Raw genomic sequence first — 27099 nt, 5'->3', positions numbered from 1 at the left:
ATTTTCCACCATAATTTGCAAATAAATTCATTAAAAATCCTACAATGTGATTTTCTGGATTTTTTTTTCTCAATTTGTCTGTCATAGTTGATGTGTACCTATGATGAAAATGACAGGCCTCTCTCATCTTTTTAAGTGGGAGAACTTGCACAATTGGAGGCTGACTAAATACTTTTTTTCCCCACTGTAATTGTTTGTCTTTCTTCAGTGCTGTAGTATAGATAGTTGTTGTTGAATGAGTTGCAGTTAGTGGTTGTAATGACAGTACTGTAGCGTTATTATCCCAATAGTAAATCTGACCCCCTGCCTGTGTCTTGCAGCCGTGTCCCCTTCCTGCAGAAGCTACAACGAGACTCTCAGCACCCTGCGCTATGCTGCTCACGCCAGGAACATCGTCAACAAGCCACACGTCAACGAGGTGAGTGTTCTGCGCATTCTGTTGTATATTGTTACGACCTTAGTCCAACACCTAGTGAACCTTGTCAAGAGGTTATGACCTCTTGGCGTAATGATTAAGGTATCGGACTTACAGTCGTAGGGACCTGGGTTCGAGTACCGGTTGGGGCTACAATATTAGTTGTACCATTTGCCTTGAGTGTTGTGTTGTGCTAGTCTCTCAGTATCATAAAGTATAATGTCTTGTCTCTCTACAGGATGCCAGTGTGAGGTTAATCAGAGAGCTACGTGAGGAGATAGACAGGCTGAAGAGTATGCTGCTCAGCTTCGAGATGGTACTGGTTCCCCTGGATTGCGGTTTTCACTAGGAATTATAATCAACTGCACCAGCAGTGTTATTGGGAATGGGAAGAAAACAACGATTTGATGTTATTTAGATTATAGGTTATTACTGCCTTTGTCTTAATTGTCTTGCAACATTGACCAAAATGTCTGTGGTGATTCCTTCACAGCAGCGGAATCCCAGCCCTTCTCTGAGTGATGAGAGAGACGGCAGTCTGTCTGACATGGTGTTCCAGAACGAGCTAAAGGTAGAGAGGATCATTTATTAGACACTCACTAGAACTCTGTACTGTCACTTTTAATAGTAAATATTACCACATCTTGCCCTTTTATACACTCTATGCTCCTGACTCCAGGTGGATCAGCTGACAAAGGACTGGTCAGAGAGCTGGCGGGACAAGAAGGAGCTGTTGGAACAGTACAGTGTGGATATCAACAGAGACCGGGCTGGGTTCCTCATCCACTCCCTGTTACCACACCTTATTACACTGGACCGGGACGTACTCAGCACCGGGGTCACCTTCTATCACCTCAGGGTATATATATATAATACACACCTTACGATACTAACACACACATCCTCATTCACGCCCTGTTACCACACCTTTTACACTGGACCGGGACGTACTCAGCACCGGAGTCACCTATCAGCTCAGGGTATGAGCATGCATATGCATGGATGCTGGCACACACACACACACACACACACATATACACGGAACTCACATTCTACATGTACCTCTACACTACACTACCTCTGTTCTTCTTTTGCTTCTTTCTCTGACTGAAATGTTTCTTTTTTTTGTCTACTAGATTCTCCCTCCCTGTTCTTCCTTCTCTCTCTCTGTACTGCTTGATGTTAAGACGAGGTGCGTTTTCACTCTGACCCCTCCCCCCCAGAATGGCTTTAGGTCCAATGATTATACCACTTCCTGTATTTAAAGAGCTGAAACCACCTTGGAATCCATACTGCTCCTGTAGTGGGACTATAGTTACATAAGCTAGACTTTTATCCCACAAGATGGCATTTGGTAAACAAATACTTGTTTTCCTGACAGCTAGCGTAAGTGTAGGGCTCTGAGTTCTGTGAGAGTCACGCTTAGTGTAGTAGAACATCATGTGATAGTAATTTGATCTGTTATGAAATGTTTGTTTTAGGCACACCCAACTGTGCGTTTGTTGACATATTTTTTCAATCCACTGTTGAAATACTCTGTCATCCTGAACTCTTGACTACCCTCTGTTGTAGGAGGGGGTAACCAGGATTGGACCTCAGGACAAACTGGTAGAACCACAAATAGGTAGGCTGATGTCATATTGATATCTCCTATGTTCTCTGTTTATTATCTGTCATATTGATGTCTCCTATGTGAGTATTAGATAGATCTTGTGCATGCAGTACATGTATTTTGGGGAAACATTTGCAACTTCAAATGTGTTCGATTTTGGAGTTCCTTATTGTATGTCTTTCCCCTCCAGTCCTCCAGGGCGGCGCCACCTGTGAGATAGAAAACCAGTCTGGGGTGGTCACCCTGAGGCCGCTGACAGGGAGTGTTTGCATGGTCAACGACAGGGAGGTGACGGAGCCCTGCAGACTGGCACAAGGTAGGCCCTCACCTAGTTCTCACACACTCTCTTTTGAATCCCTTGTCAAAGAGTTTCTGTCTTGTTACAAATCCGTTTACAGGGACAATAGTGCCAGAGTAAGCTATGAAGCTAGGAGCATGTAGAGTAGCACTTGGAGGCCCAACAACTATGTAACATTTTTGGTGTATATCTCTCTGTCTTCAGGGTCAGTGGTCACTATTGGAGGTGTTCACAAGTTCCGATTCAACCACCCGGCAGAGGCTGCAGTCCTAAGGGAACGCAGACGGGTGGGTACTGCTGAACAGAAATATGATGATGATAATAATGATAGTGATGGTGGTGGTGATGATACCTAACGACATCCTCTTCTTGACAGGCCAGTGAGGGTGCACTGAACTGCAGCTACAGTGACCTTCGATCCTTAACCTCTGACCCCAGGTAAACACACACACACACTCAGTGTAAACTAACCACCACCCACTGACAAACACAGGCCAGGAGCATCTCTGAATACCACTGACTACACATGTGCTGAAAGGATTCTGCTGAGCTCTCATAGTAGACTCACGGCATACATATTTTATATGTAGTCTATGTAGTACAACCTACCACTGGTACAGGTGCAAGGGATAAATGGCTAGTAATGCTTCATGCATGTTTCTGTGTACAGAACGATAGAGAGAGAGTGCCTACAGCATACATAGACATAGACTGACCAGCTGAATCCAGGTGAAAGCTATGATCCCTTATTGATGTCACTTGTTAAATCCTTTTCAATCAGTGTACATGAAGGGGAGGAGACGGGTTAAATAAGGATTTGTAAGCCTTGAGACAATTGAGACATGGATTGTGTATGTTTGCCATTCAGAGGGTGACTGGGCAAGACAAAAGATTTAAGTGCCTTTGAACGTGGTATGGTAGTAGGTGCCAGGCGCACCGGTTTGTGTCAAGAACTGCACCGCTGCTGGGTTTTTCACGCTCAACAGTTTCCTGTGTGTATCAAGAATGGTCCACTTAACACAACTGTGGGAAGCATTGAAGTCAACATGGGCCAGCATGGGGAAGGTGTTCTTAATGTTTTGTACACTCAGTGTACATCAGTGTCTTGGAATCATAGCTTGTTGTTTACAGGCAAGCCAGGGCTGGGCCGTTGCTTGGTTACAAGAGAGACGCTGCATTAAACTCTTAACAACAGTAGCTCTCATTAAACCTCTGCCTAGGCAAGGAGCCAGACGTCTCTGCATTTTAGGGATTTCTGTCCTTAACCAAATCTTTACTGCGTTGAGGTAAAATTATTGTTGTAGGACATCTTCGAACAGATTACTGAAAATGTGTAGGCTTGATGAAATATTTGTTTCAACTATCTCTATTCCATTGGAATTTATTCTGCTTCTATTTGGTATTTGGTACTGTCTGTCTACTGGCCCTACCTCTTATTTGAATGTATGTCTCTATGTGAACAGGGTTGGAGGAGAGGTGGTCCCGGGACAGACAGGGTACTGTGTGGCTGAAGGAGAGGATCCAGCCAGGAAGCAGCGGTGTGTAGAGGACCAGGTGAAGGACGTGGAGGAGCAGAGGGGGTACGTGGAGTGTCTACGCCAGGAGATCCAGACTGAACAGAGACGGGCTGAGAGAGATCTGGAGAGCGAACAGGCCCTTCTGAGACAACAACACATTGACAGTGAGTAGCACACCTTCAGCAAGTCATACAATACTCAGTACAATACATAACGTACAGGACACATTGAGAGAATAGCTTGAATATTTATTTTATGTTTCTCTCAGTAGAGACATGTTTTGAGAAATTAGAGATGTAAAGAGAAATAGATCAATGTTTTGCATTTTATCACAGAACATTATACACTCCCCTACGTATTTATTTGGACAGTGAAGCCAGAAAAGAACTTTTAATTTGGCTCTCTACTCAAGCATGTTGGATGTTGGAGGTAGCATAGCGTTAAGAGTGTTGGGCCAGTAACCGAAACGTTGCTGGTTCGAATTCCCGAGCCGGCAAGGTGGAAAAATCTGCAGTTCTGCCCTTGAGCAAGGCAGTTAACCCCCAACAACAACTGTTCCCCGGGCACCGATGACGTGGATTAAGGCAGCTCGCGCACCTCTCTGATTCAGAGGGGTTGGGTTAAATGCAGAAGACACATTTCGGTTGAATGCATTCAGTTGTGCAACTGACTAGGTATCCCCTTTCCCAAATGTTTCATATTTGAAGATGAAATGTTTTAATTTCATAACACTTCTACCTTAATGTGGATGCTACCATGATTACGGATAATCATGAATGAATTGTGAATAATGATGAATGAGAAAGTTAGAGGCTTTTAAATATCATACCCCCAAAAAATGCTGTTATTCGTAATGGTGAGATGTTAGCATGTCTTGGGGGTAGGATATTTATGCCTCTAACTTTCTCACTCATCATTATTCATGATTCATTCATGATTATCCATAATCATGGTAGCATCCACATTAATGTAGAAGTGTTCAGAAACATATTCTATTCTTATTTACAATAAAGGTGACTCCAAAATGACACAATAGATTATTTACCATTAATTTTTATTGGGCACAACATAATGTGAAACAAAACAAAAACAAACTGCAAATGCATCCAACATCTTTGTAGAGCCACAAGCTTGATGTAGTCATTGTGTTAGGAATATTAGGACCAAATACTAAACTTTTGACGACTTTAATACACATACCTATGTAAGTGAATTTGTCCAAATACTAATGACACCTTCAAATGGGGGTAATAGATACATAAAGTGCTTTCATTTCTAAACGGTAAAACAGATATGTATGAAAATAACCTTAAATAAAAGGTGACATTTTGTACTGTCGCCTCATATGAAACATTTTATCTAAAAAATGCTGAAGTATAGAGCTAAATTAAAAGTTTTAGCTTCACTGTCCAAATAAATACGTAAGGGAGTGTATCTGAAAAATATGTTGTTAAAGTTTGTACAGTGCATTGCAAAAGTATTCATCCCCCTTGGCGTTTTTCCTATTTTGTTGCATTACAACCTGTAATTTAAATGGATTTTTATTTGGATTTCATGTAATGGACATGCACAAAATAGTCCAAATTGGTGAAGTGGAATGAAAAAAATAACTTGTTTCAAAAAAATAAATAATGGAAATGTGGTGCGTGCATATGTATTCATCCCCTTTGCTATGAAGCCCCTAAATAAGATCTGGTGCAACCAGTTACCTTCAGAAGTCACATAATTAGTTAAATAAAGTCCACCTATGTGCAATCTAAGTGTCACATGATCTGTCACATGATCTCAGTATATATACACCTGTTCTAAGCAAGGGGCACCACCAAGCAAGCGGCACCATGAAGACCAAGGAGCTCTCCAAACAGGTCAGGGACAAAGTTGTGGAGAAGTACAGATCAGGGTTGGGTTATAAAAAAATATCAGAAACTTTGAACATCCCATAGAGCACCATTAAATCCATTATTAAAAAATGGAAAGAATATGGCACCACAACAAACCTGCCAAGAGAGGGCCGCCCACCAAAACCTACGGACCAGGTAAGGAGGGCATTAATCAGAGAGGCAACAAAGAGACCAAAGATAACCCTGAAGGAGCTGCAAAGCTCCACAGCGGAGATTGGAGTATCCGTCCATAGGACCACTTTAAGCCGTACACTCCACAGAGCTGGGCTTTACTGAAGAATGGCCAGAAAAAAGCCATTGCTTAAAGAAAAAAATAAGCACACACGTTTGGTGTTCGCCAAAAGGCATGTGGGAGACTCCCCAAACATATGGAAGAAAGTACTCTGGTCAAATGAGACTAAAATTGAGCTTTTTGGCCATCAAGGAAAACTCTATGTCTGGCGCAAACCCAACACCTCTCATCACCCCGAGCACACCATCCTCACAGTGAAGCATGGTGGTGGCAGCATCATGCTGTAGGGATATTTTTCATCAGCAGGGACTGGGAAACTGGTCAGAATGGAAGGAATGATGGATGGCGCTAAATACAGGGAAATTCTTGAGGGAAACCTGTTTCAGTCTTCCAGAGATTTGAGACTAGGACGGAGGTTCACCTTCGAGCAGGACTATGACCCTAAGCATACTGCTAAAGCAACACTTGAGTGGTTTAAGGGGAAACATTTAAATGTCTTGTAATGGCCTAGTCAAAGCCCAGACCTCAATCCAATTGAGAATCTGTGGTATGACTTAAAGATTGCTGTACACCAGTGGAACCCATCCAACTTGAAGGAGCTGGAGCAGTTTTGCCTTGAAGAATGGGCAAAAATCCCAGTGGCTTATAGAGACATACCCCAAGAGACTTGCAGCTGTAATTGCTGCAAAAGGTGGCTCTACAAAGTATTGACTTTGGAGGGGTGAATAGTTATGCACGCTCAAGTTTTCTGTTTTTTTGTATTTTTTCTTGTTTGTTTCACAAGAAAAAATATTTTGCATCTTCAAAGTGGTAGGCATGTTGTGTAAATCAAATGATACAAACCCCCCCAAAATCCATTTTAATTCCAGGTTGTAAGGCAACAAAATAGGAAAAATGCCTAGGGGGGTGAATACTTTCGCAAGCCACTGTATGTGCAGATAGTGCACATTTAAGTCATGCATGTGTTTTGTTTCCTCTGTCTACAGTCCAGCAGTGGATCCTGCAGGAGAAGCAGCGTCTGGCAGCTATAACGTTAAAGGAAAGAGGAACTCAGGAGTTTGGTGTACAGACTGATCCTATACCAGCTCCCATCCTAGACAGCCTGCTAACGGAAGGTTCGGAAGGTTCTGAGGAATGCTGTGGTCAAACATTGGCCCCTCTCTCTAAAGTTGTTCTAAACAGGAAGAAGGTTGTTCAGGAGGAGCTGTTACGTCATCACGCCTTGTGGCGCGCAGAGAGCCGAGTTCGACGCAAAAGACTTCACTACCAGCTGGAGAGGATCGCTCGCAAGCGCCATCTACTAGAGGCTAAGAGGGAACTGCAGCGGCTGGAGAAGGCCCTGCCACCAGGTCTAGAGAGCCCTGCTTCCCCTGAACTAGGGTCCTCCTCAAGTTCCAGAGGACATCACCCTGTCTTGCGCAGGCATTCTTTCTCATCAGACCTTCTGTCCCGATTGTACCCCCAACACACCCCAATCTTCAGGTCCGTATGAAGTATCTCACAAATATATATATTCAAGCCAATATTTGACTAGTATAAAGGAATTACACAGGCATGGTGTAAAGGATAATGTATTTCTTTATCCCTGTTTTGTTTTCCCCAACAGCCACTTCCTGAAGAGAAACAGACCGTCTGAACTGACATTTGGATCCATCAACTCAAGACAGTGGGTGTCTGATGAATGTCTTCCACGCGAAAGGACGAGGAGTCGCTCCAACACATTCTCCTCGGGAACAGGAACCAGTAGTCAGGAGCAGGGGTGGAGGAGCAGAGCCAGTTCCTCTGAGAACCTTAAGCCGCCTGTGAAGGACGAGGAGGAGGCTCTAGCTCAGCCACCATGTCGTGAAAGACCAGAGAGGAAACCACTGCTTCCAAAACGTGGGCTTGAATTTAAATTCAAGAACAATCAGAACCCATCACAATCACAAAATGGTGGGACTTTACAGTCAAGCAGTAATGTCATCGTGAAGGGATCAACAGTTACAGTATACAAATCCAGCAGTCAGACTCAGAGAGCTCCATGTAAGGCAGTGAAGAGCCTTCCCCGTGGAGGAAGCAAGGGCTTGGAGACCATCCGGAAGGTGTTATCACACTCAGTCGGCCCTGGAATAAAGACAGCGTTGGCTAGGGTGTTTAGAAAGCCACCATCAGGACTGAGTAGAGGGACCAAGCCCACTGGTAAAACAGCAAGCCGATTTCACTGGATACAAAACCGAGGTGTAGAAGAAGCCAAGATGAGCAGGAAGAAATGCACGATGAAAACAACTGTCTCATGTGAGGATCTTGATCAGAAGACTCCTTCACATGATTGTAGGCAGAGACAAAGACGGTGGCACAGTGCAGAGACTCTGATAAACCAGACTACCATCCTAAGGTGGGTAGAGAGACCGCAGGGACTGGCAGGATGGGAGGAGTATGACAGTGAGGAGGAAAAGGAGGGTGACCACTCCTCAGACTGTGACAGCTTGTTCTCAATGGACTCCCTGTCCTCGGCCTATGCCACAGCTTTGGCAGAGCAGCTGAAGCAGGAGGAGGCTATCCAGAGCGAAGCAGAGAGCGAAGACAGTCAAATGTCAAAGGACTCACTGGCTATGGAGAGCAGAAGGAAACATGTTGCATCTAGGCCGGCACAGAGATTGACTGGGGTAGTACCCAGTCACTCAGTGGTGAGGGGTTTTCTCAATCCCTCGATTGGAAAGACTGTGATCATGGCCTCAGAGATTCAGCCAACTGGAGAGGGAATAGAAGACATTGGAAAACCGAATGAAATGCCAGCAGAGGCTTACTGGAGCCATCATGGCGGTCCTAAAACAGGAGTTAATGGAGCAACCGGAGCGACAAGAGAATCACGGTACCAGAAGCAGTCAGCAAAAGAACCCCGGTGTAGAGACACTGTATCAAAGTTGAGTGAAGAGCTTGGGCACGTCCACACTATGTTGACCAGCAGTCCTCGCTCTCTGAGTAGCTGTAGTGTGAGGGAGCCAGAGAGTTTGCTAGCGCTTACAGACGCCTGGTCCTCCACTGATGCAGCAGATAGTCCTAGGATACCCAGGGACTCTGCCGTGTTGAGGAGGAGGACGGTGTTTAGTCATGGTGCGTTGGACAGCAGCAGTTGTCCCAGCCCCATCAGTGCGGATCTGTCCGACTGTCTGAGTGTATTTGGATCCACTGGATCCCATAGCTCCGCATCTACTGACGGCACAGAGGGAGAACATGTCACAGTAGAGGAACAAAGACTTGGGGTTTCAGAGGGGACAACTGATACTTTGAATTTCCATAATTCTCAACTCCTCCAAACGTTAGCACCACGTGTAATGATACCATTGATTCAGGAGTCAGTGTGTTGCGAATACTATTTTGAAACGCAGTCAGTCAGTACAGAAGGTTTGCTGAAGGTAGCTATTGATGATCCAGGCTTTCGCAACAATCAAAGTAGTGCTGTCTCATCAGAGCTTCCTTCGCACAGATCCACATGTGCTCCAACCATTGACCATAAGACTCAATGCATCCCATCAACATTGGAGGCTGCAATGTTCCATGGGCATCAGATGCAGCAGGTCACATTACCTAAAACTGAAGGTAACATGTTGAATGAGACATCGGACATCGAAAGTGCCCCAAAGAATCCTTCTGGAGATAATGAACTATTCAATGTAGATGGAGACATGGAAGAAGTCAGAGATGAGGAGTTTTGTGAAGCTAGCAATACCAAAGACATATCAATTCAAAGTGAGTTTAAATTGCTGCAAAAGCTTGGAGCCAAAGTCACAGAGCAGAATTGTGTGTCACCAGAGCAGGAGTCTTTCAAAGTGTCTTGTACAAATTCCAGAAAGAGGAACAAAGGCCTGCAGGACAGTTTCATTGGCAGCTTGAAAATTCCAAAGAGGAGCAATGGAGGGAACTTTTTTACATTCTCCACTGTCAAGAACAGCCAGGAAGTTATTTGGCCAGATGACAACAATAACACTAGTGAATTAAAAGACAAACAAACTTCCTTTGCAGACAAACTAAATCTGGGCTGCAATGAAGGTAACTTCAAACGAGATACCTCAGCTTTAGTAGCAATGTCAGTGTCTGTGCACATATCCCAAGAAAATCTCTCCCCATGTGACCATAAAACCATTGACACAGATAGCCAGAAAGGGACTCCTTTGGGAGAGAATGCAGTTATTGTAAAGATAAGAGAAGTAAATCAAGGTGAAGAAATAGAAGTTCAAAGGCAGGGTGAAAAGCTGATCTCAGATAGCAAGAGAAGATACGTAGAAAATGGTAGATGGGGACCTCACCATGGGGACAATAACTGTAGTCCAATAGACCAGCGAATCTCAGAGGTGGTAAAGGAGCATATGAGGATGTCAGTTATAGATGGGGATGAAGAAAACAGTAACAGTGAACTGGAGAGTCAAAATAGTCAAAGCCTTAATGCCTTGCCAACAAGTAATCCTAACAAATGTGATTCACGAAAGGATGTACAAGCAGTTAATAATCATCTAGTAAATGTCCCACTGAGGAGCATTAAGCCTGTCTCTTGTTCAACATCAGAAAAGTCTCTTATCTGTTTTGAGAAGCTAAAGATGGACAACATGACAGACATAGAAAATCTAAACCATGGAAAAGTTCTTAGACACTCTACTTCCCTCATATTAATTTCCATGAATCAACCAAGTTTCATGACCAAAGAGAATGATTCAGACAGTACGACAAAGATCCCCTCAGAGTCCGAGTTAAGTCAGACCATTCAAAAGAAAGTAAGAGAAGTGCAACTGAAACATGGAATAACTGATGTTGACAAGGGTCAGGATGCTTCTGGCTGTTCTGTCATAACACCAAATGATCAAGCAAGTGTCAATTCTGGTGCCGCATTGTTCACTGTAAAAAGCCATGAGATCAAATTAAGTCTGGCATTGAACAACCAAGGGCAACCTGAATACATCAACAATCCTGTACTGCTACCAATGGGACATTCTTCAGGGTCTACTTTCACTTCCACCGTACCCAAAGAATGCTTAGTTTCTCAAGGGAAAAGGTTTGAAAGAGATGTCCCTTTTCCGCATATGGGGAACATAAAGAAACAAACAGGTCCTGAGAAGTATCATCCTCATCTTACCTGTCTTGGTGATAATGATAAACAAACTGTCAACCAGGCTGGTTCACCTCAGCAAACCCTGAAACCTAGTGCTCTACAACCTCTCCAGAACTGCCCAGGAACAATGTCCTCAGTGACTACGCCACCGAATAAGGCCTTTGCACATGCAAGGGACATCATAATGGATTCAGAGGTTCAAGGCAAAAACAAGAACCACTGCAAATTGATCTCCTCAACAGGTGCAGGTGGACAACTTTACCTAAAGGATCGTCATCGGCATGCAGCTGCATATTCACTCTCTAACAAAGGCAGACTTCAACGTACACCAGAAAACATTGAAAAGCACCACAACAGTCAGATACTCTCAAATAATCCACAGTCTGTCGATGCTATAAAAACGGTGACTGTCAGTCTTCATCGTGACAATTTATGTGAATCACAGAAGCTAGAGGAGAAAGACAGAAATCACACTGAGGTCAGAAAAGAGTTCCAAAGAGACACTCCTTATGCCACAAATCTCAGTCAGGAACTACCACAGTCAAAGTGCTCATCTGAAACTCAGGTAGACACATTTCATAACACTTGTGTAACCGTCAATCCTGATCCTAAAAATAAACATCCCAGTGTAAAACACAACAAATGCCATGTTGAAAAATGGCTGAAGGCTCAGTGCAATGTGAGAAACTTTGCCTCGGACAATACCAAAGATTGCCAAATGGCTAAAAATGAAGAGGGGTCAATGACTGATAAACCACTGACAAAGTCTCCTGTAACCTTGTTTGACGTACCAAGTGAAATGAATAGTATTGGATCTTCTACATCCCAAAGAACACAGGGAAGTAGTGATGCTAATATGAAGATATTGCGTGACATTTGCGGAGATATCATGTCCAGAAAGGGAAATACCAAAACATCTAATTGCAGGCAACCCCATCAGTTCAGTGGTAGTAGTGTTGTTCATTGCAAAAAGGGAAAGTCCAAGAGGTTCAGAAGGTCCAAAGTCCAGGCACCTCCTAGCTCCTCCTCTGACTCCAAACTCAAGTCTTCCTCAGACGAAGAACAGAAAATCACTCACAGGTTGCATCGAAGCAGGTCTTCATCAACAAGAATGAAGTCTGAATCTCCAACTAATGGGAAACTAGAGGTCAGTCAATGCAATGGTGCAGCAATTCCTCCAGTGAAAAGACAATCACCACAGTCAAAAGACAATCACACTATGGAGGCTTGTACTGTCCGGACCACGGGTGAATATGATGAAAAAGCTGGAGTTGGCATCAATTTGGGTCAGAAAGAACACAGCCTCAATGGGCAATCAGTACATGCTCTTGCAATGGAGAAAAGGACCAATCGGGAGAAAATAATGTCTTCCAGTATCAAAGAAACTGAGATGTCACACTACACACCAAGGCCTCAGGATTCGCCAATGCATTTTGCCTCCAGCGACGTCAATCCCTTTGTTCACCAATGGCAAGAAGAAGAGCCAAACCAAAGGTGCTACAAGAACCAGGTGTTTGGAAGTGCTGCTGACATATCTTGCAAATCACCCATGCTGGATTCCACTGACAAACGCATCACTAGATGCTGCAGTGTCGACAACGGTTTAAACTTACAGAACTGTCCTTTCAACTCCCACCTGAGCACTTACGCCAACAACAAGGGACTATCCAGCACCCTGAGCAGCATGGAGGAAGATTTAAAAGATCAAACGTCCCCCAAAGCCCATCTGAAAGGACATACTAACCAAGCCTCTAGTATTGACGATCACAATCAACCACTGATCCGGACCATGAGTTGTAACTCTTCTTCTTGCAACGATGTATCTGGAGATCCTGGTAACAGCTCTGGCCAGGTGGATGAGATCATGTTGGTCTACTCCTCAGAGCGGGAGTCTCAATGTAACGGGTTTCAGAGTCCTGAAACACACACCACATGTGACCACAGCACCCAGACAACCATGACTCAAGAAACCATGACTCAGACAACGATCAACCATAGTGATCTACAGAGGAGAAACAACCATCACAGAAGGAGCAGCACTCAGGTACCAGTGTCTCAGAAGAATACAGAGGCCAGTAGAAAGACCACCACATGGGCCAGCCTTCAAAACATGTCTGAGCATCTCTCTCAGCTGATACATAACACTTCCGATCTTCTGGGAAATGTTCAGGGTATGAGGTCTGGCGATAGCCTCAAACATAGTCCGATAAGAAATGTTAAATCTTCATCTCATCTGTACTCCTCCAAAGATTGGACCAAGATAGACTGCTCAACCCAAACTGCAGTAGATATTGGGATCCAGACTGAAAGGACTCCGTCTACAGAGAGGTCCAAAGCTCATGAAGTTAATGTGATAGTCAAAGTGATTGGCTCAGAAGTTCTCAATGTGTCACAAGAGAAAGAGCTCCCCCTTCAACATCAACTCAAGAACAGGCCGGATGATAGGATTCAGAGCATGCCTGACCTGCGACTCAATGGCTCCACTGTTAACAAGAGATATATCTTGGAACCACAGAGTGTCCCTCACAAAGTGCCTTCTCTGGAGACTGTTGTCCAACGTCACAGCCATTCAAAACCTGCTGTTCATTGTAGAAGCAATGAGGACTGCAAACCTGAGAGAGTGAACTTCTCCAAAAGCTTGGGAGTCTCTGAAGTCTGCAATAATTTGTCAGAAATACTCAGACCAGACAGCCATAACGTCTTGAGAAGGAGTGACCCGGGAATAGGCTGTAAAAAACAAGTGAGCTCCACAGACCGTGCATGCTCACCCATTCTCACTGTGGGTCCCAGGACTGGTTCCAACCAGAGCAGTAGAAAGTCTTTACAGAGTCTCAAAGAACAACAGAAGTTTGAGATGCAAAATAGAAGTAAAGAACACATTTCGGACCGAAAAGATTGCCAGTCAACACCTTGTTTAAATTTCAGCGAACACAAAACATGCATATCTTTCACAAAGAATGATAAGATATCAGGACATGACTCCCTTTATCTTTCTGGGAAGCCTTGTAATGTCTCCACCACAAAATCAACGGGATCAATATCTCTCGAGAATGTGAGTGCCCTCAGCCATTCAAGCCCAAAAGGGTCTGATGGACGCTCAGAAAGTCTTAGTTCGTCCATTGATAAATACATCCACAATGAAACCAGGATTGTCAGCCACGAAGAAGAAAGGGCAATGAGCACATGGCACAAAACCAGCCAAAGTCCAAGATGGTCTCTTCCTTCTGTTCTAAGCAGTAATGGAGTCACTATACCGAACCACACCTCTCTCACCTTCAGACAGACTGGTGTGTCCAAACAGGAGGAGAAATCCATCTCTACTTTTGGAGATCAACTAAGCCACAGGAGACATTCAATAGACTACCACCACTGTAGACCATCAGAGGGTCCAGTAGATTGCTTCAGTGGTACTTATGAACATTCCCCTCTCAGTGACAACACCATCCAGGTTCAGGAGGATGACATGGTGTCATTGGCCCCAAGCGAGTGCAATACAGACGTCCTAGTGAACATCAACCCAGTCACCCACACTTCCAACTTCCAACACTCCCCACAGCAGCGAGATCGCCAGTGTCTCCCTGAGGACCTACCTGTGCACAACAAGTTCACCAACTGGTCCGGCATCAGCCAGCATCCATCTGATAGAGGACAGATCAGTAGTTCAATGAAACCAGCCATATATCTACCCACTGGTCACAAAGCACAGAGGAACCAGCCAGAGTGGTCCAGTCTGAGTCCAGAGTCCATGTTCCAGAAGGACAGGAAGACGAGGGAGATAGAGAGGCTGCGTAAGGAGCGAGAGCAGGTCATGTCTACAGTCCAACTGAACATGAACCCTCATCAGCTGACCGTGGAGCTGACTGAAGCAAAGCTACACTACGGTCTGGGAGAGACAGACATGCTATTGAAGATCCTAACATCTGGAGAAACCAAGGAGGAGGAACCATCCGCTGTCCCTACGAAACAGCAGCTCTATGACCGGTAAGGCTGGCCCTATGTATGTGATTAAGGCTGAAAAAGGCCCTATGTATGTGATTGTGTTCATATTATGATTTAATTAGATAACTTTAAAATGGTAGTTTTTTAAATGTAAATTATTCTCTATGTTCCTCTTGTTTCAGGCACCGGAGGAGCATCAACGGTTTGAGGCAGGAGAGGGACGCTCGGCTTCAGACCTGTCGTCGGGCTCGCAGCCTCAGCCCCAGCAAACATAACTACCCCCATTCCCCTCCTCAATCCCAATCCCCGTCTCACCTCCGATCCCCTCCTCAAAAAGCCATATCCTCCTCCAGGATTTCAACCTTGCCTAGCCAACGCAGAGAGTACCTCCAACAGCTCCGCCAAGAAGAAGTGGAGGGCAGTAGGTAAGACACTACCCCAGGAGCCAGATCAAATAATATTTTTGTGCTAAATTGCTCAACAGTTTTCAATGTCAGATTATATAGTCTCTGTCGTAAAGAGGGTTATATCGGTGGATTAATTTATCAATTGATTGATTGTAAATCTGTCTTTCCCCAGGATCCCAGATCCACCCAGAGGAGAGGGTCATTATCCCTCTGAGATAGAGCAGCTGCTGCGGGACTATGGCCGTGCCCGTGAGGAGGCCAGGACAGAAATAGCGCGCGCAAGGGAACGGCTGCGTGAGAGGACAGAGCAGGAGAAGAGACGTCTCCAGCAACAGGCTCTGTCTCAGGTGGTCAAGGTTAGTCACAGCAAGAAGTCATAGTTTCACACTCCATAGATAGTTGAAAGCCTCAAGATGTATTCAGCATATTTTCTACAATCATTCTATAACAAAATCTTTCTGTCACCTCCCTCCGAGTCCATTGACTATGGACTCGGAGGGAACATGACTCCCTGTCAAAATAAAGGTTAAATAACCCTTTAACCCTATTCTCAACCAGCTGGTAAAGCATGTTTTGACAATGGATTTAGAAGTGCATATGGAAAAGAAACTTCACTTGAACTTGATTGGTCAACTCCCCCAGCAACAATTTACATAATTTGTATCCTTTTCAGGTGCTGCAGTTCAGTGTTGTGGCACTCTAACTTTGCCCACCTAGAGGGCTGTAAGTAAGCTCTAAATCAGTCACCAAAGATAGGGGATAAAAGGCAGGAATTGAGCTGGTGAGGGATTAATATTGCACCATTCCTGTTAGTAGAGGCCTTGAAGAGTAGGAATATGAAAATAAATAGTTAAAATGCAGTAAAAAAAAGTACGGTGGACTAAGAATAGGGTACATTTATTTTTTATTAAAAATACTTATTTTGGTAAAAGATGTGATTGAATTGCTGACAACACACTATATTAGGCAACATAAATTGGTTAAACCACATTTCATGGGGTCAATTCATCAATATTCAGACTTAAGGTCGCCTATAAAATAATTCCTATAATAGTAATAAAAAACTGCACATTGTCATATATTATCTCAAAATGTAGTCTGAAGATGTGGGACACATTGTGGAAGAACCTGGATCATTTGAAATTTAAGAAAAACCATTTTGAGCAACATTGCACTATACACTATCTGAAAACGCATTAATTTAAATGTAATTGAATATTCATGTTTGGACATACAAAATTACCATAATTTGTAAACATTTGACATCAGTCCTTATTTAACAATGCTTACCTACCTATAAAAGCCATTGAAGCAGACCTAAAGTATTTTTTTTAAATATTGTTGAAATGAGTGAAAATGCTATGCAAATGGTATGACCTTCTTTTGACATATCAACCGCCTGGTAGAGCTCTGTTATTTCCAAAATAAACATCAAGTTGAAAAATAAAAACTATTGGAAGTTCTTATTTGAGTTACGAGAATGGCTTACCAAGAAAAACTTCCAAAATGACTAATTTGAGGTTAAAAGGAGTTGGAGCTCTCAACAAAAAAGGCAGAGATTGATTTCTTATTGCTCACGTTCAAATTTCACCAAGAGGATGTGATATCGTACGTAAACTAAAACAAAGAGAGGCATTCTGGCAGTACTCCTTAGACACTGTGAATCCAAAGAGGCTAAACAATGATTTTTCACTGTCCTCGTTTCTATACAAAATAGTGCGAAGGCTCACCTGAACTCTTATTTGATTTGTAAGTAATAGGAATTTAAGGTGAAATCATTTTTTCAATGTTTTTCAATGAGAGACAGTTAAAGGGATACATAAATAAATCAAATTGACTAGAAGGTGGAACTCTTTTTCATGGATCCAGCTCGAAGGACCATGAAAAGAACGCCACCTTATATTCAGATACTTACACTACATGACCACAAGTATGTGGACACCTGCTCGTCGAACATCTCATTCCAAAATCATGGGCATTAATATGGAGTTGGCCCCCCCTTTGCTGCTATAACAGCCTCCACTCTTCTGGGAAGGCTTTCCACTAGATGTTGGAACATTGCTGCAGGGACTTGCTTCCATTTAGACACAAGAGCATTAGTGAGGTCGGACACTGATGTTGGGCGATTAGGCCTTGCTCTCAGTCGGCATTCCAATTCATCCCAAAGGTGTTCGATTGGGTTGAGGTCAGGGCTCTGTGCAGGCCAGACAATTTCTTCCACACCCATCTCGACAAACCATTTCTGTATGGACCTCGCTTTGTGCACGGGGGCACTGTCATGCTGAAACAGGAAAGGGCCTTCCCCAAACTGTTGCCACAAAATTGGAAGCACAGAATCGTCTAGAATGTCATTGTATGCTGTAGCGTTGATTTACCATCACTGACACTAAGGGGCCTAGCCCGAACCATGAAAAACAGCCCCAGACCATTATTCTTCCTCCACCAAACTTTACAGTTGGCACTATGCATTCGGGCAGGTAGCGTTCTCCTGGTATCCACCAAAGTCATGCCATCCGCCAAATGGTGAAGCGTGATTCATCACTCCAGAGAACGCGTCCACTGCTCTAGAGTCCAATTGCGACGGGCTTTACACCACTCCAGCCGGACGCTTGGCATTGCGCATGGTGATCTTAGGCTTGTGTGCGGCTGCTCGGCCATGGAAACCCATTTCATGAAGCTCCCGACAAACAGTTATTGTGCTGACGTTGCTTCCAGATGCAGTTTGGAACTCGGTAGTGAGTGTTGCAACCGAGGAGAGACAATTTTTACGCGCTACGTGCTTCCCGTTCTGTGAGCTTGTGTTACCTACCACTTCGTGGCTGAGCCGCTGTTGCTCCTAGACGTTTCCACTTCACAATAACAGCACTTACAGTTGACCGGGGCAGCTCTAGCAGGGCAGACATTTTACGAACTGACCTGTTGGAAAGGTGGCATCATATGACGGTGCCACGTTGAAAGTCACTGAGCTCTTCATTAAGGCCATTCTACTGTCAATGTTTGTCTATGGAGATTGCATGGCTGTGTGCTCAATTTTATATACCTGTCAGCAACGGGTGTGGTTGAAATAGCCGAATCCACTAATTTGAAGGGGTGTCCACATACTTTTGTATATATTGTGTATGTTGTCCCCTGATCTGTGCTGTTTTCCTAAAACATATCCATCGCTCTTCTTCTCTGTCTACTGATTATTCATTCACGTTTAGGATGACTTGCGGTATCGGACCAGAGTCAGCAACAGTACACTGTGCACTGGGTCGAGTCTGAGCCTATCATCTGGACCAACCTCTGGCTACAACAGTGGAAACACAGCTCAGTTGAGGGACGGCAGTAGACCCTCACTGACACTGCAGGTACTGTACTAGTTTTTGAAGACGTTTTTTGTTGCTTTCTTACACCCAGGGACTGCACTTGGAAACTAGCCGGCTGGTTAAAACTGGCACATTTACAATGATGTTGATTAATGTGCACTGTCCCTGAAAAACGAAATGTTATGAAGTTAAGTAAAGCCTAATGGCTGGTTTATAGTTAGTCTGACAACAGGACTGTAGAGAACTAGAACAATACATACAGTATACTGTATCTATGGACAGTCGGTAGACTTACTGTAAACCAAACTTAAAGTAACTGTCCAGTGAAAATCTCACTTTTTAAAAGTTAATATTCTATTAACTCAGACGCAAATATTGTTGTTGACTCATCCTATACTTGTATTTATGGCCAAAGCATAAATTGGAGAAAAAAACCTTCAAAAACCCCACCTCAAACTTGTATCTGGAACAGACCGTTTAAAAAATGCTTGCTGTTTCCTCATAGAGGATGATGTCATCCTCCTGAGGAGGATTAGCTGGCCAATCAGTCGTCTACTCGCATGAATATTTTTTATAACCGGTATACACACACATCATTCTGTTGTTGGAGTACGCCGACACCATTCCAACACAGAAAAGCTGCATTTTAACATACTTAATTATGAATTTTTGGAAGGAAAACTATTTCACTCATATTGTAATTAATTATAGGTCATATTTCATAGAAATCTGGAAACACTGGACAGTTACTTTAAGGGTGTTAGATATTACAAAAATGTCAAATGTAAAATGTAATTACAGACTATATACAGTGTGGTGCAATGCATCAGATGATTGGTTGTTCAATGTCTTAATGTGTTTGTATTTGGGCTGTCAAACGATTGAAATAATTATTCGAGTTAATGGAATTAGTTAATCGCAACGATTAATCGCAATTTTAGAATTTGTTCAAATTTGGCCCTAAATATATATTTCTTATACAAGAAACACAAAATAATCTGTATCAGAATGTTTTTAATGGCAGTTTCACCACAAACAACACAAAAGTCACGTACAGCTGATAATGCACCCAATGTTTAAGTAGGCCTACTCTCTCTTATCAATGTTCTTGAAGTTTAACACTTGCGAGCGCTCACGCACACACACACACACACACACTCATGTACTGTTAAAGCTTCAAGCATTCTAAATAAGTATTCTCCTAATTTCTGATTGGAGGCTTGACTATAGGAAAAAAGAACTGGCTCTATGGATTTTAAACCTGTCCCAACAATGTTATGAATTCCACAGAAGACAATAACAACAGATCAGCCAGGTCTGAGTTCATGTAAAATATAATACAGCTATTAGATCTAATACTTATCCATGTTCTTCAACAAAAACTATTCACAAGCTGCTAAAACTACAATGGGATAATTTGCTTAAATCGTTTGACCTGAGAACTACAACAAAAACAGTACCTAAATGGAATGGATGTCCTGTTCAGATTAAAATCATTGTGGGAAGTTAGTTGAATCAAGAGGCATTCAGCCATGGCATTGTAAATATTCTTTTTTGGTTAGCTAGCTAGCTAAGGTTAGCAGAACTAGCTGACCAACTTTTTATTTAGTTTGTCATTTTTTTCAGACGGGGGTTACAGGTACAGGTATAACATTCATATTAATTCAGATACATTACCGGTCAAGTGAAGACATCAAAACTATGAAATAACACATATGGAATCATAAAGTAACCAAAAACAAATCAAAATATATTTTATATTTGAGATTCTTCAACTGACCCAACACACCTCCAGGCTGTGTAAGGGCTATTTTACCAAGAAGGAGAGTGATGGAGTGCTGCATCAGATAACCTGGCCTCCACAATCCCCCGACCTCAACCAAATTGAGATGGTTTGGGATGAGTCGGACCGCAGAGTGAAGGAAAAGCAGCCAACAAGTGCTCAGCATATGTGGGAACTCGTTCAAGACTGTTGGAAAAGCATTCCAGGTGAAGCTGGTTGAGAGAATGCCAACAGTGTGCAAAGCTGTCATCAAGGCAAAGGGAGGCAATTTGAAGAATCTCAAATATAACATATATTTTGATTTGTTTAACACTTTTTTGGTTACTAAATGATACCATATGTGTTATTTAATAGTTTTGATGTCTTCACTATTATTCTACAATGTAGAAAATAGTAAAAAATAAAGCATAACCCTTGAATGAGTAGGTGTTCTAAAACTTTTGACCGGTAGTGTATGTTCATACATTCAGTTATAATATTTGCATTTCATATTTCATACTTTATGGTACCTATGGGCTGCCACTCAAAAAAAAAAAACAATCAGAGAAATGCATACAAAGACAAAGAACAGCATCAACAGTTTTGTAATATTCTATATGCAATGGGAAAACCCCCCCAAAATGCTCCCCCTCCCCAACACCCCAGTCCCCATCCACCCACCAGCATCCTCCCTCCCCGCCCGGATACCATGTTTCCCACCTATTCCCACCCCTTCCCACCCGTTAACTTTGACAGTCCTAGTTTGTTTTTGTCCCTATTTAAATAAACTAAAAATAAATAAAGAGCCTAATGAATTCTCTGTGTTGTTTTTGTCTGGTCCCAGGTCACTGGGCTCCCAGATGATGGTATAAATGTGTTGAAGGTCAGGTCTCGCCCTCCCATCTGTGGTTCTCAGAGTGTGAAGACCCAGCGTGCCTGGCTCTCTGCCCAAGGTAAGGATTGAGTGACTCACTACCACTACCGCCAGCCGCTGTTTTCATGCACAAGGCAGAGACAACATCTCTCCACTTCTGATGGTCTAAAGCCTGTTTGGCAGCCTGGCATAAATTCATGTAGCCTCCCTTCAACAGTTTTTCTTATTTTGGGGCATCCACATTTGCGTCTTCCTTCTGGAGTCCCCCTGAGCCTCTCTCTACTTCCTAATTTTCAACTAACAATTGCAATTGGGCGGCAGGTAGCTTAGTGGGTGAGAGCGTTGTGCCAGTAACCGAAAGGTCGCTGGTTCTAATCCCAGAGCCGACTAGGTGAAAAATCTGTCGATGTGCCCTTGAGCAAGGCACTTAACCCTAATTGCTCCTGTAAGTCGCTCTGGATAAGAGCGTCTGCTAAATGACTTAAATGTAAAAAACATGTAAATGTAATATTTTGAATACCCATATTAACCATTAGCAGTGTTTCCTCTGAAAAATTGTTTTGCAGTGGGGAGAAAAGGTAGCTGAATCTCAGTTATGGTGACTACTCCAAAATGAATGAAAATAAAATGATGCTGACACCATCTAAAATAGAATTTCCACCTCCAGAAATTATCCGGTATGCTATTAGCAATAAGCATTATCACCTGTAGCCCAACTGATGCAGCATAGTGGCTATAAGATAAATAGGCTGAATCATAGGGTTGCCTATCTGCATTTACCCTATTCGGTTCATAATTATCTAGATCTAAATGTGATATTTTAACTACACTGAACAAAAAATATAAACGCAACATGTAAAGTGTTGGTCCCATGTTTCATGAGCTGAAATAAAAGATCCCAGAAATGTTCCATATGCACAAAAAGCATATTTCTCTCACATTTTGTGCACAAATTTGTTTACATCCTTGTTAGTGAGCATTTCTCCTTTGCTAAGATAATCCATCAAGAATATGGTTAAACAACATGATCATTACACAGGTGCACCTTGTGCTGGGGACAATAAAAAGCCACTCTAAAATGTGCAGTTTTGTCCCACAACACAATGCCACAGATGTCTTAAGTTTGAGGGAGTTTGCAATTGGAATGCTGACTGCAGGAATGTCCACCGGAGCTGTTGCCAGATAATTGAATGTTAATTTCTCTACCATAAGCTGCCACCAGCGTCGTTTTAGAGAATTTGGCAGTACATCCAACCAGCCTCACAACCGCACAACACATGTATGGCGTCGTGTGGGTGAGCGGTTTACTGATGTCAACGTTGTGAACAGAGTGCCCCATGGTGGCGGTGGGGTTATGGTATGGGCAGGCATAAGCTACGGACAACAAACACAATTGCATTTTATCGATGGCAATTTGAATGCACATTGATACCGTGACGAGATCCTGAGGCCCATTGTCGTGCCATTCATCCACCGCCGTCACCTCATGTTTCAGCATGATAATGCACAGCCCCATGTCGCAAGGATCTGTACACAATTCCTGGAAGCTGAAAATGTCCGATTTCTTCCATGGCCTGCATATTCACCAGACATGTCACCCATTGAGCATGTTTGGGATGCTCTGGATTGACGTGTATGACAGCATGTTCCAGTTCCCGCCAATATCCAGCAACTTCACACAGCCATTGAAGAGGAGTAAAACATTCCACAGGTGACAATCAACAGTCTGATCATCTCTATGCGAAGAAGATGTGTCGCGCTGCATGAGGCAAATGGTGGTCACACCAGATACTGACTGGTTTTCTGATCCACGCCCCCACATTTCTTTAAAGGTATCTGTGACCAACGGATGCATATTTGTATTCCCAGTCATGTGACATCTATAGATTAGGGCCTAATTTATTTATTTCAATTGACTGATTTCCTTATATGAACTGTAACTCAGTAAAATCTTTGAAATTGTTGCATGTTGCATTTATATAGCATCCTGTTGAATTTTAGGTCCCAAAAAACTTTCATAAACACAGTGAATATAATGTAGGCCTACCTGTTAGGGTAACTTTGGGTGACCCGCCCACCCGCTTGTACTTCTCACAGAAACCGCTTCATGTCGCAATTTTTTCCCCCAACACTTTCTCTGGTTGCCACTACTCTTGCTCAACAAAAAATGTAATCCGTCTCATCACTATTTTTTAAGTCACTACAATTTTATTTTTGTGATAGGTTGGTGTTTTACCCTAAGTTACCATTCAACTGACCCATTTGACATTTAGCCTCACTTTCCCCTATGTATTCATGGTGAATTGTGGAGTGGTAATGTGCCGCTGCTAAAAACGGAGGGTTTGAAATGGAGCAGTTTGGGCATATTTAGGACTTGAGAAATAAATAAAATAGGACTGGAAAGCTGGAAACCCACTCTTTTTAACAAAGGCCATTAAAACTGTTAAATCTGTTTTCTCCGCGATTGCAAGAATTGTTGTGTATTGACTGCTTGTCAGAATGTATATTTCCCTCCCTATGGCACTCGTAACTTGAATGCGCCTCGAGATGAATGTTTCTCTCGTATAGAACACACAACAACAATCCGACCAGGTAAATAAAATATTCTTCTATGGGGTTGTCAGAATTTTCTATTCATTACTCGTTTTGTTTGCAGAGGAAAAGTAAATGTGGACTGTTCTAGCATCTTCAAAGTGCGCCTCGGCAGATACACTGCTCAAAAACATAAAGGGAACACTAAAATAACACATCCTAGATCTGAATGAATGAAATAATCTTATTAAATACTTTTTTCTTTACATAGTTGAATGTGCTGACAACAAAATCACACAAAAATTATCAATGGAAATCAAATGTATCAACCCATGGAGGTCTGGATTTGGAGTCACCCTCAAAATTAAAGTGGAAAACCACACTACAGGCTGATCCAACTTTGATGTAATGTCCTTAAAACAAGTCAAAATGAGGCTCAGTAGTGTGTGTGGCCTCCACGTGCCTGTATGACCTCCCTACAACGCCTGGGCATGCTCCTGATGAGGTGGCGGATGGTCTCCTGAGGGATCTCCTCCCAGACCTGGACTAAAGCATCCGCCAACTCCTGGACAGTCTGTGGTGCAACGTGGCGTTGGTGGATGGAGCGAGACATGATGTCCCAGATGTGCTCAATTGGATTCAGGTCTGGGAACGGGCGGGCCAGTCCATAGCATCAATGCCTTCCTCTTGCAGGAACTGCTGACACACTCCAGCCACATGAGGTCTAGCATTGTCTTGCATTAGGAGGAACCCAGGGCCAACCGCACCAGCATATGGTCTCACAAGGGGTCTGAGGATCTCATCTAGGTACCTAATGGCAGTCAGGCTACCTCTGGCGAGCACATGGAGGGCTGTGCGGCCCCCCAAAGAAATGCCACCCCACACCATGACTGACCCACCGCCAAACCGGTCATGCTGGAGGATGTTGCAGGCAGCAGAACATTCTCCACGGCGTCTCCAGACTCTGTCACGTCTGTCACATGTGCTCAGTGTGAACCTGCTTTCATCTGTGAAGAGCACAGGGCGCCAGTGGCGAATTTGCCAATCTTGGTGTTCTCTGGCAAATGCCAAACGTCCTGCACGGTGTTGGGCTGTAAGCACAACCCCCACCTGTGGATGTCGGGCCCTCATACCACCCTCATGGAGTCTGTTTCTGACCGTTTGAGCAGACACATGCACATTTGTGGCCTGCTGGAGGTCATTTTGCAGGGCTCTGGCAGTGCTCCTCCTGCTCCTCCTTGCACAAATGCGGAGGTAGTGGTCCTGCTGCTGGGTTGTTGCCCTCCTACGGCCTCCTCCACGTCTCCTGATGTACTGGCCTGTCTCCTGGTAGCGCCTCCATGCTCTGGACACTACGCTGACAGACACAGCAAACCTTCTTGCCACAGCTCGCATTGATGTGCCATCCTGGATGAGCTGCACTACCTGAGCCACTTGTGTGGGTTGTAGACTCCGTCTCATGCTACCACTAGAGTGAAAGCACCGCCAGCATTCAAAAGTGACCAAAACATCAGCCAGGAAGCATAGGAACTGAGAAGTGGTCTGTGGTCACCACCTGCAAAACCAGTCCTTTATTGGGGATGTCTTGCTAATTGCCTATAATTTCCACCTGTTGTCTATTCCATTTGCACAACAGCATGTGAAATGTATTGTCAATCAGTGTTGCTTCCTAAGTGGACAGTTTGATTTCACAGAAGTGTGATTGACATGGAGTTACATTGTGTTGTTTAAGTGTTCCCTTTATTTTTTTGAGCAGTGTATATTCTTTCATGTTCCATATTATTTTGCCGTGGCGCAGCGCCGCAGCTAAATGATTGCAGTGGAAACACTGCCATTAGTGTCTTTTCTCCTGTGTCTTGTGTAGATGTACGACTGGAGCCTGGTGTGTCAGGGTCTGACCCTCTGATGTCATTCTCACCGTCATCTCCCACAAGCCTACGCCAGTGCACAGCCTCCTTTGGCTCCGCCTCCTCCATATCTACAGCCTATCAGGACCTCACGTCCTGTCTGCTTGGCCAAGCTATGGCTGAGGTAGAATATGACACTTTTCCCTTAAAAGTAGAATCTAGTCATCCTATTTCTATGGTTTCTCCTCCTCGCCATCCACCAGTTACACAACCTTCAGCCTTTGTTGTGGATGTACTGCATGCTCTGACCAAATCAATCAGCTGAATAATTATGTAATGTAAACATTATTTATGTCAACATTGTCTAGAATAAACAGCTGTGCTGTTCTCACCTTTGCTCCAGGTGCGCTTGGCTGCTGCTGGTGACATGGGGAACCTTGTAATGGGGAAGGCTGCTGCTGGTTGGAGGTGAGTTGCACTGTGGTTTCTCCTCTTGTCATTTTCCTAATAATTTGTAAAGACTTCTGAGAGAAAACATGGTAAACACTTCACGTAACCCATATTATAACACATGACAAAGGCTCATACACCCTTATAAGTTAAAAAGCATCAAAAAGTACACCTGCAGGCTTAAAGTAAAGTGTTACCAAAACATGTTATACTGTAGGTACACTAATATTAGATACTATGTATTAACCACCTCCCTGTCCTCTCTCTATCAGTTATCAGGGGATAGAGCGAGGTGTCCAGGCCTTCTACAAGCCCTCCTCTAGCCCGTCAGTTCACTCGTTCCTGGGGGTGGTGGAGCTAGAGAGGCCCATGGCCAGCCTGTGGAGCATGGTCCGAGACCACTCCAAGACCCACCTGTACCACAAGGCTGTCCACTCAGCCCGGACAAGGCCACTAGATGACAGCACTCAGCTGGGTGAGTCTGCTGGCTGGAGTATAGCAGGGTTGGGGTCAATTCTCTACTTGAAAATGGTGAAAGCCTTCAATGCTGCTGCCCATGCTAAAACAGGCGTCTATCCATGTCTATTCCATTTCAGTTCATACAAATTACTTCCAGGAAGTAAAGTGAAATTCAGATTCCAATTGTAATTTTCCTCATGCTTTTCCATGTGTTTCTCCTCAGTGTACCTGTTGACAGACCCGTCCAGCTGCCACCTCAAACAGCCCAGAGACTTCTGCTGCATCAGCACCCAGTCACGACAGGTCAGTAGGGTCAGAGGTCAGAGGTCAAAGCCACACACTTGCTGGACCTCCAGCTGACTTCCAAGTCCTAACTGATCTTTCTTACCAAGAGTCGTTTTAAATGTTCAACTGCACAGCAAATTGGCCAGTGTTACCTAGTGTTGATTTTGATTCAGATGTT

At 43.6% G+C, this 27099-nt stretch overlaps 1 protein-coding gene across 1 annotated transcript in view; it reads left to right on the top strand.

The window, feature by feature from the left end:
* The window catches only part of stard9 (StAR-related lipid transfer (START) domain containing 9), a 69590-nt gene that overhangs the window by 40344 nt on the left and 2147 nt on the right, over window positions 1-27099 (top strand). Inside the window, exons 12-30 of the mRNA XM_041848167.2 lie at window positions 321-418; window positions 654-731; window positions 909-986; window positions 1095-1274; window positions 1988-2039; window positions 2218-2343; window positions 2530-2612; window positions 2702-2763; window positions 3789-4006; window positions 6962-7457; window positions 7582-15039; window positions 15180-15422; window positions 15577-15760; window positions 18608-18754; window positions 21319-21427; window positions 25745-25911; window positions 26131-26195; window positions 26450-26652; window positions 26860-26939. Of these exons, the coding sequence (XP_041704101.2) occupies window positions 321-418; window positions 654-731; window positions 909-986; window positions 1095-1274; window positions 1988-2039; window positions 2218-2343; window positions 2530-2612; window positions 2702-2763; window positions 3789-4006; window positions 6962-7457; window positions 7582-15039; window positions 15180-15422; window positions 15577-15760; window positions 18608-18754; window positions 21319-21427; window positions 25745-25911; window positions 26131-26195; window positions 26450-26652; window positions 26860-26939 (10127 nt within the window). The remainder of the gene's footprint in view (window positions 1-320; window positions 419-653; window positions 732-908; window positions 987-1094; window positions 1275-1987; window positions 2040-2217; window positions 2344-2529; window positions 2613-2701; window positions 2764-3788; window positions 4007-6961; window positions 7458-7581; window positions 15040-15179; window positions 15423-15576; window positions 15761-18607; window positions 18755-21318; window positions 21428-25744; window positions 25912-26130; window positions 26196-26449; window positions 26653-26859; window positions 26940-27099) is intronic.

This window comes from Coregonus clupeaformis, chromosome 11 (assembly GCF_020615455.1).
Source record: "Coregonus clupeaformis isolate EN_2021a chromosome 11, ASM2061545v1, whole genome shotgun sequence".
Lineage (NCBI taxonomy): Eukaryota > Metazoa > Chordata > Actinopteri > Salmoniformes > Salmonidae > Coregonus > Coregonus clupeaformis.
This window is presented reverse-complemented; position numbering and strand designations above follow the sequence as displayed.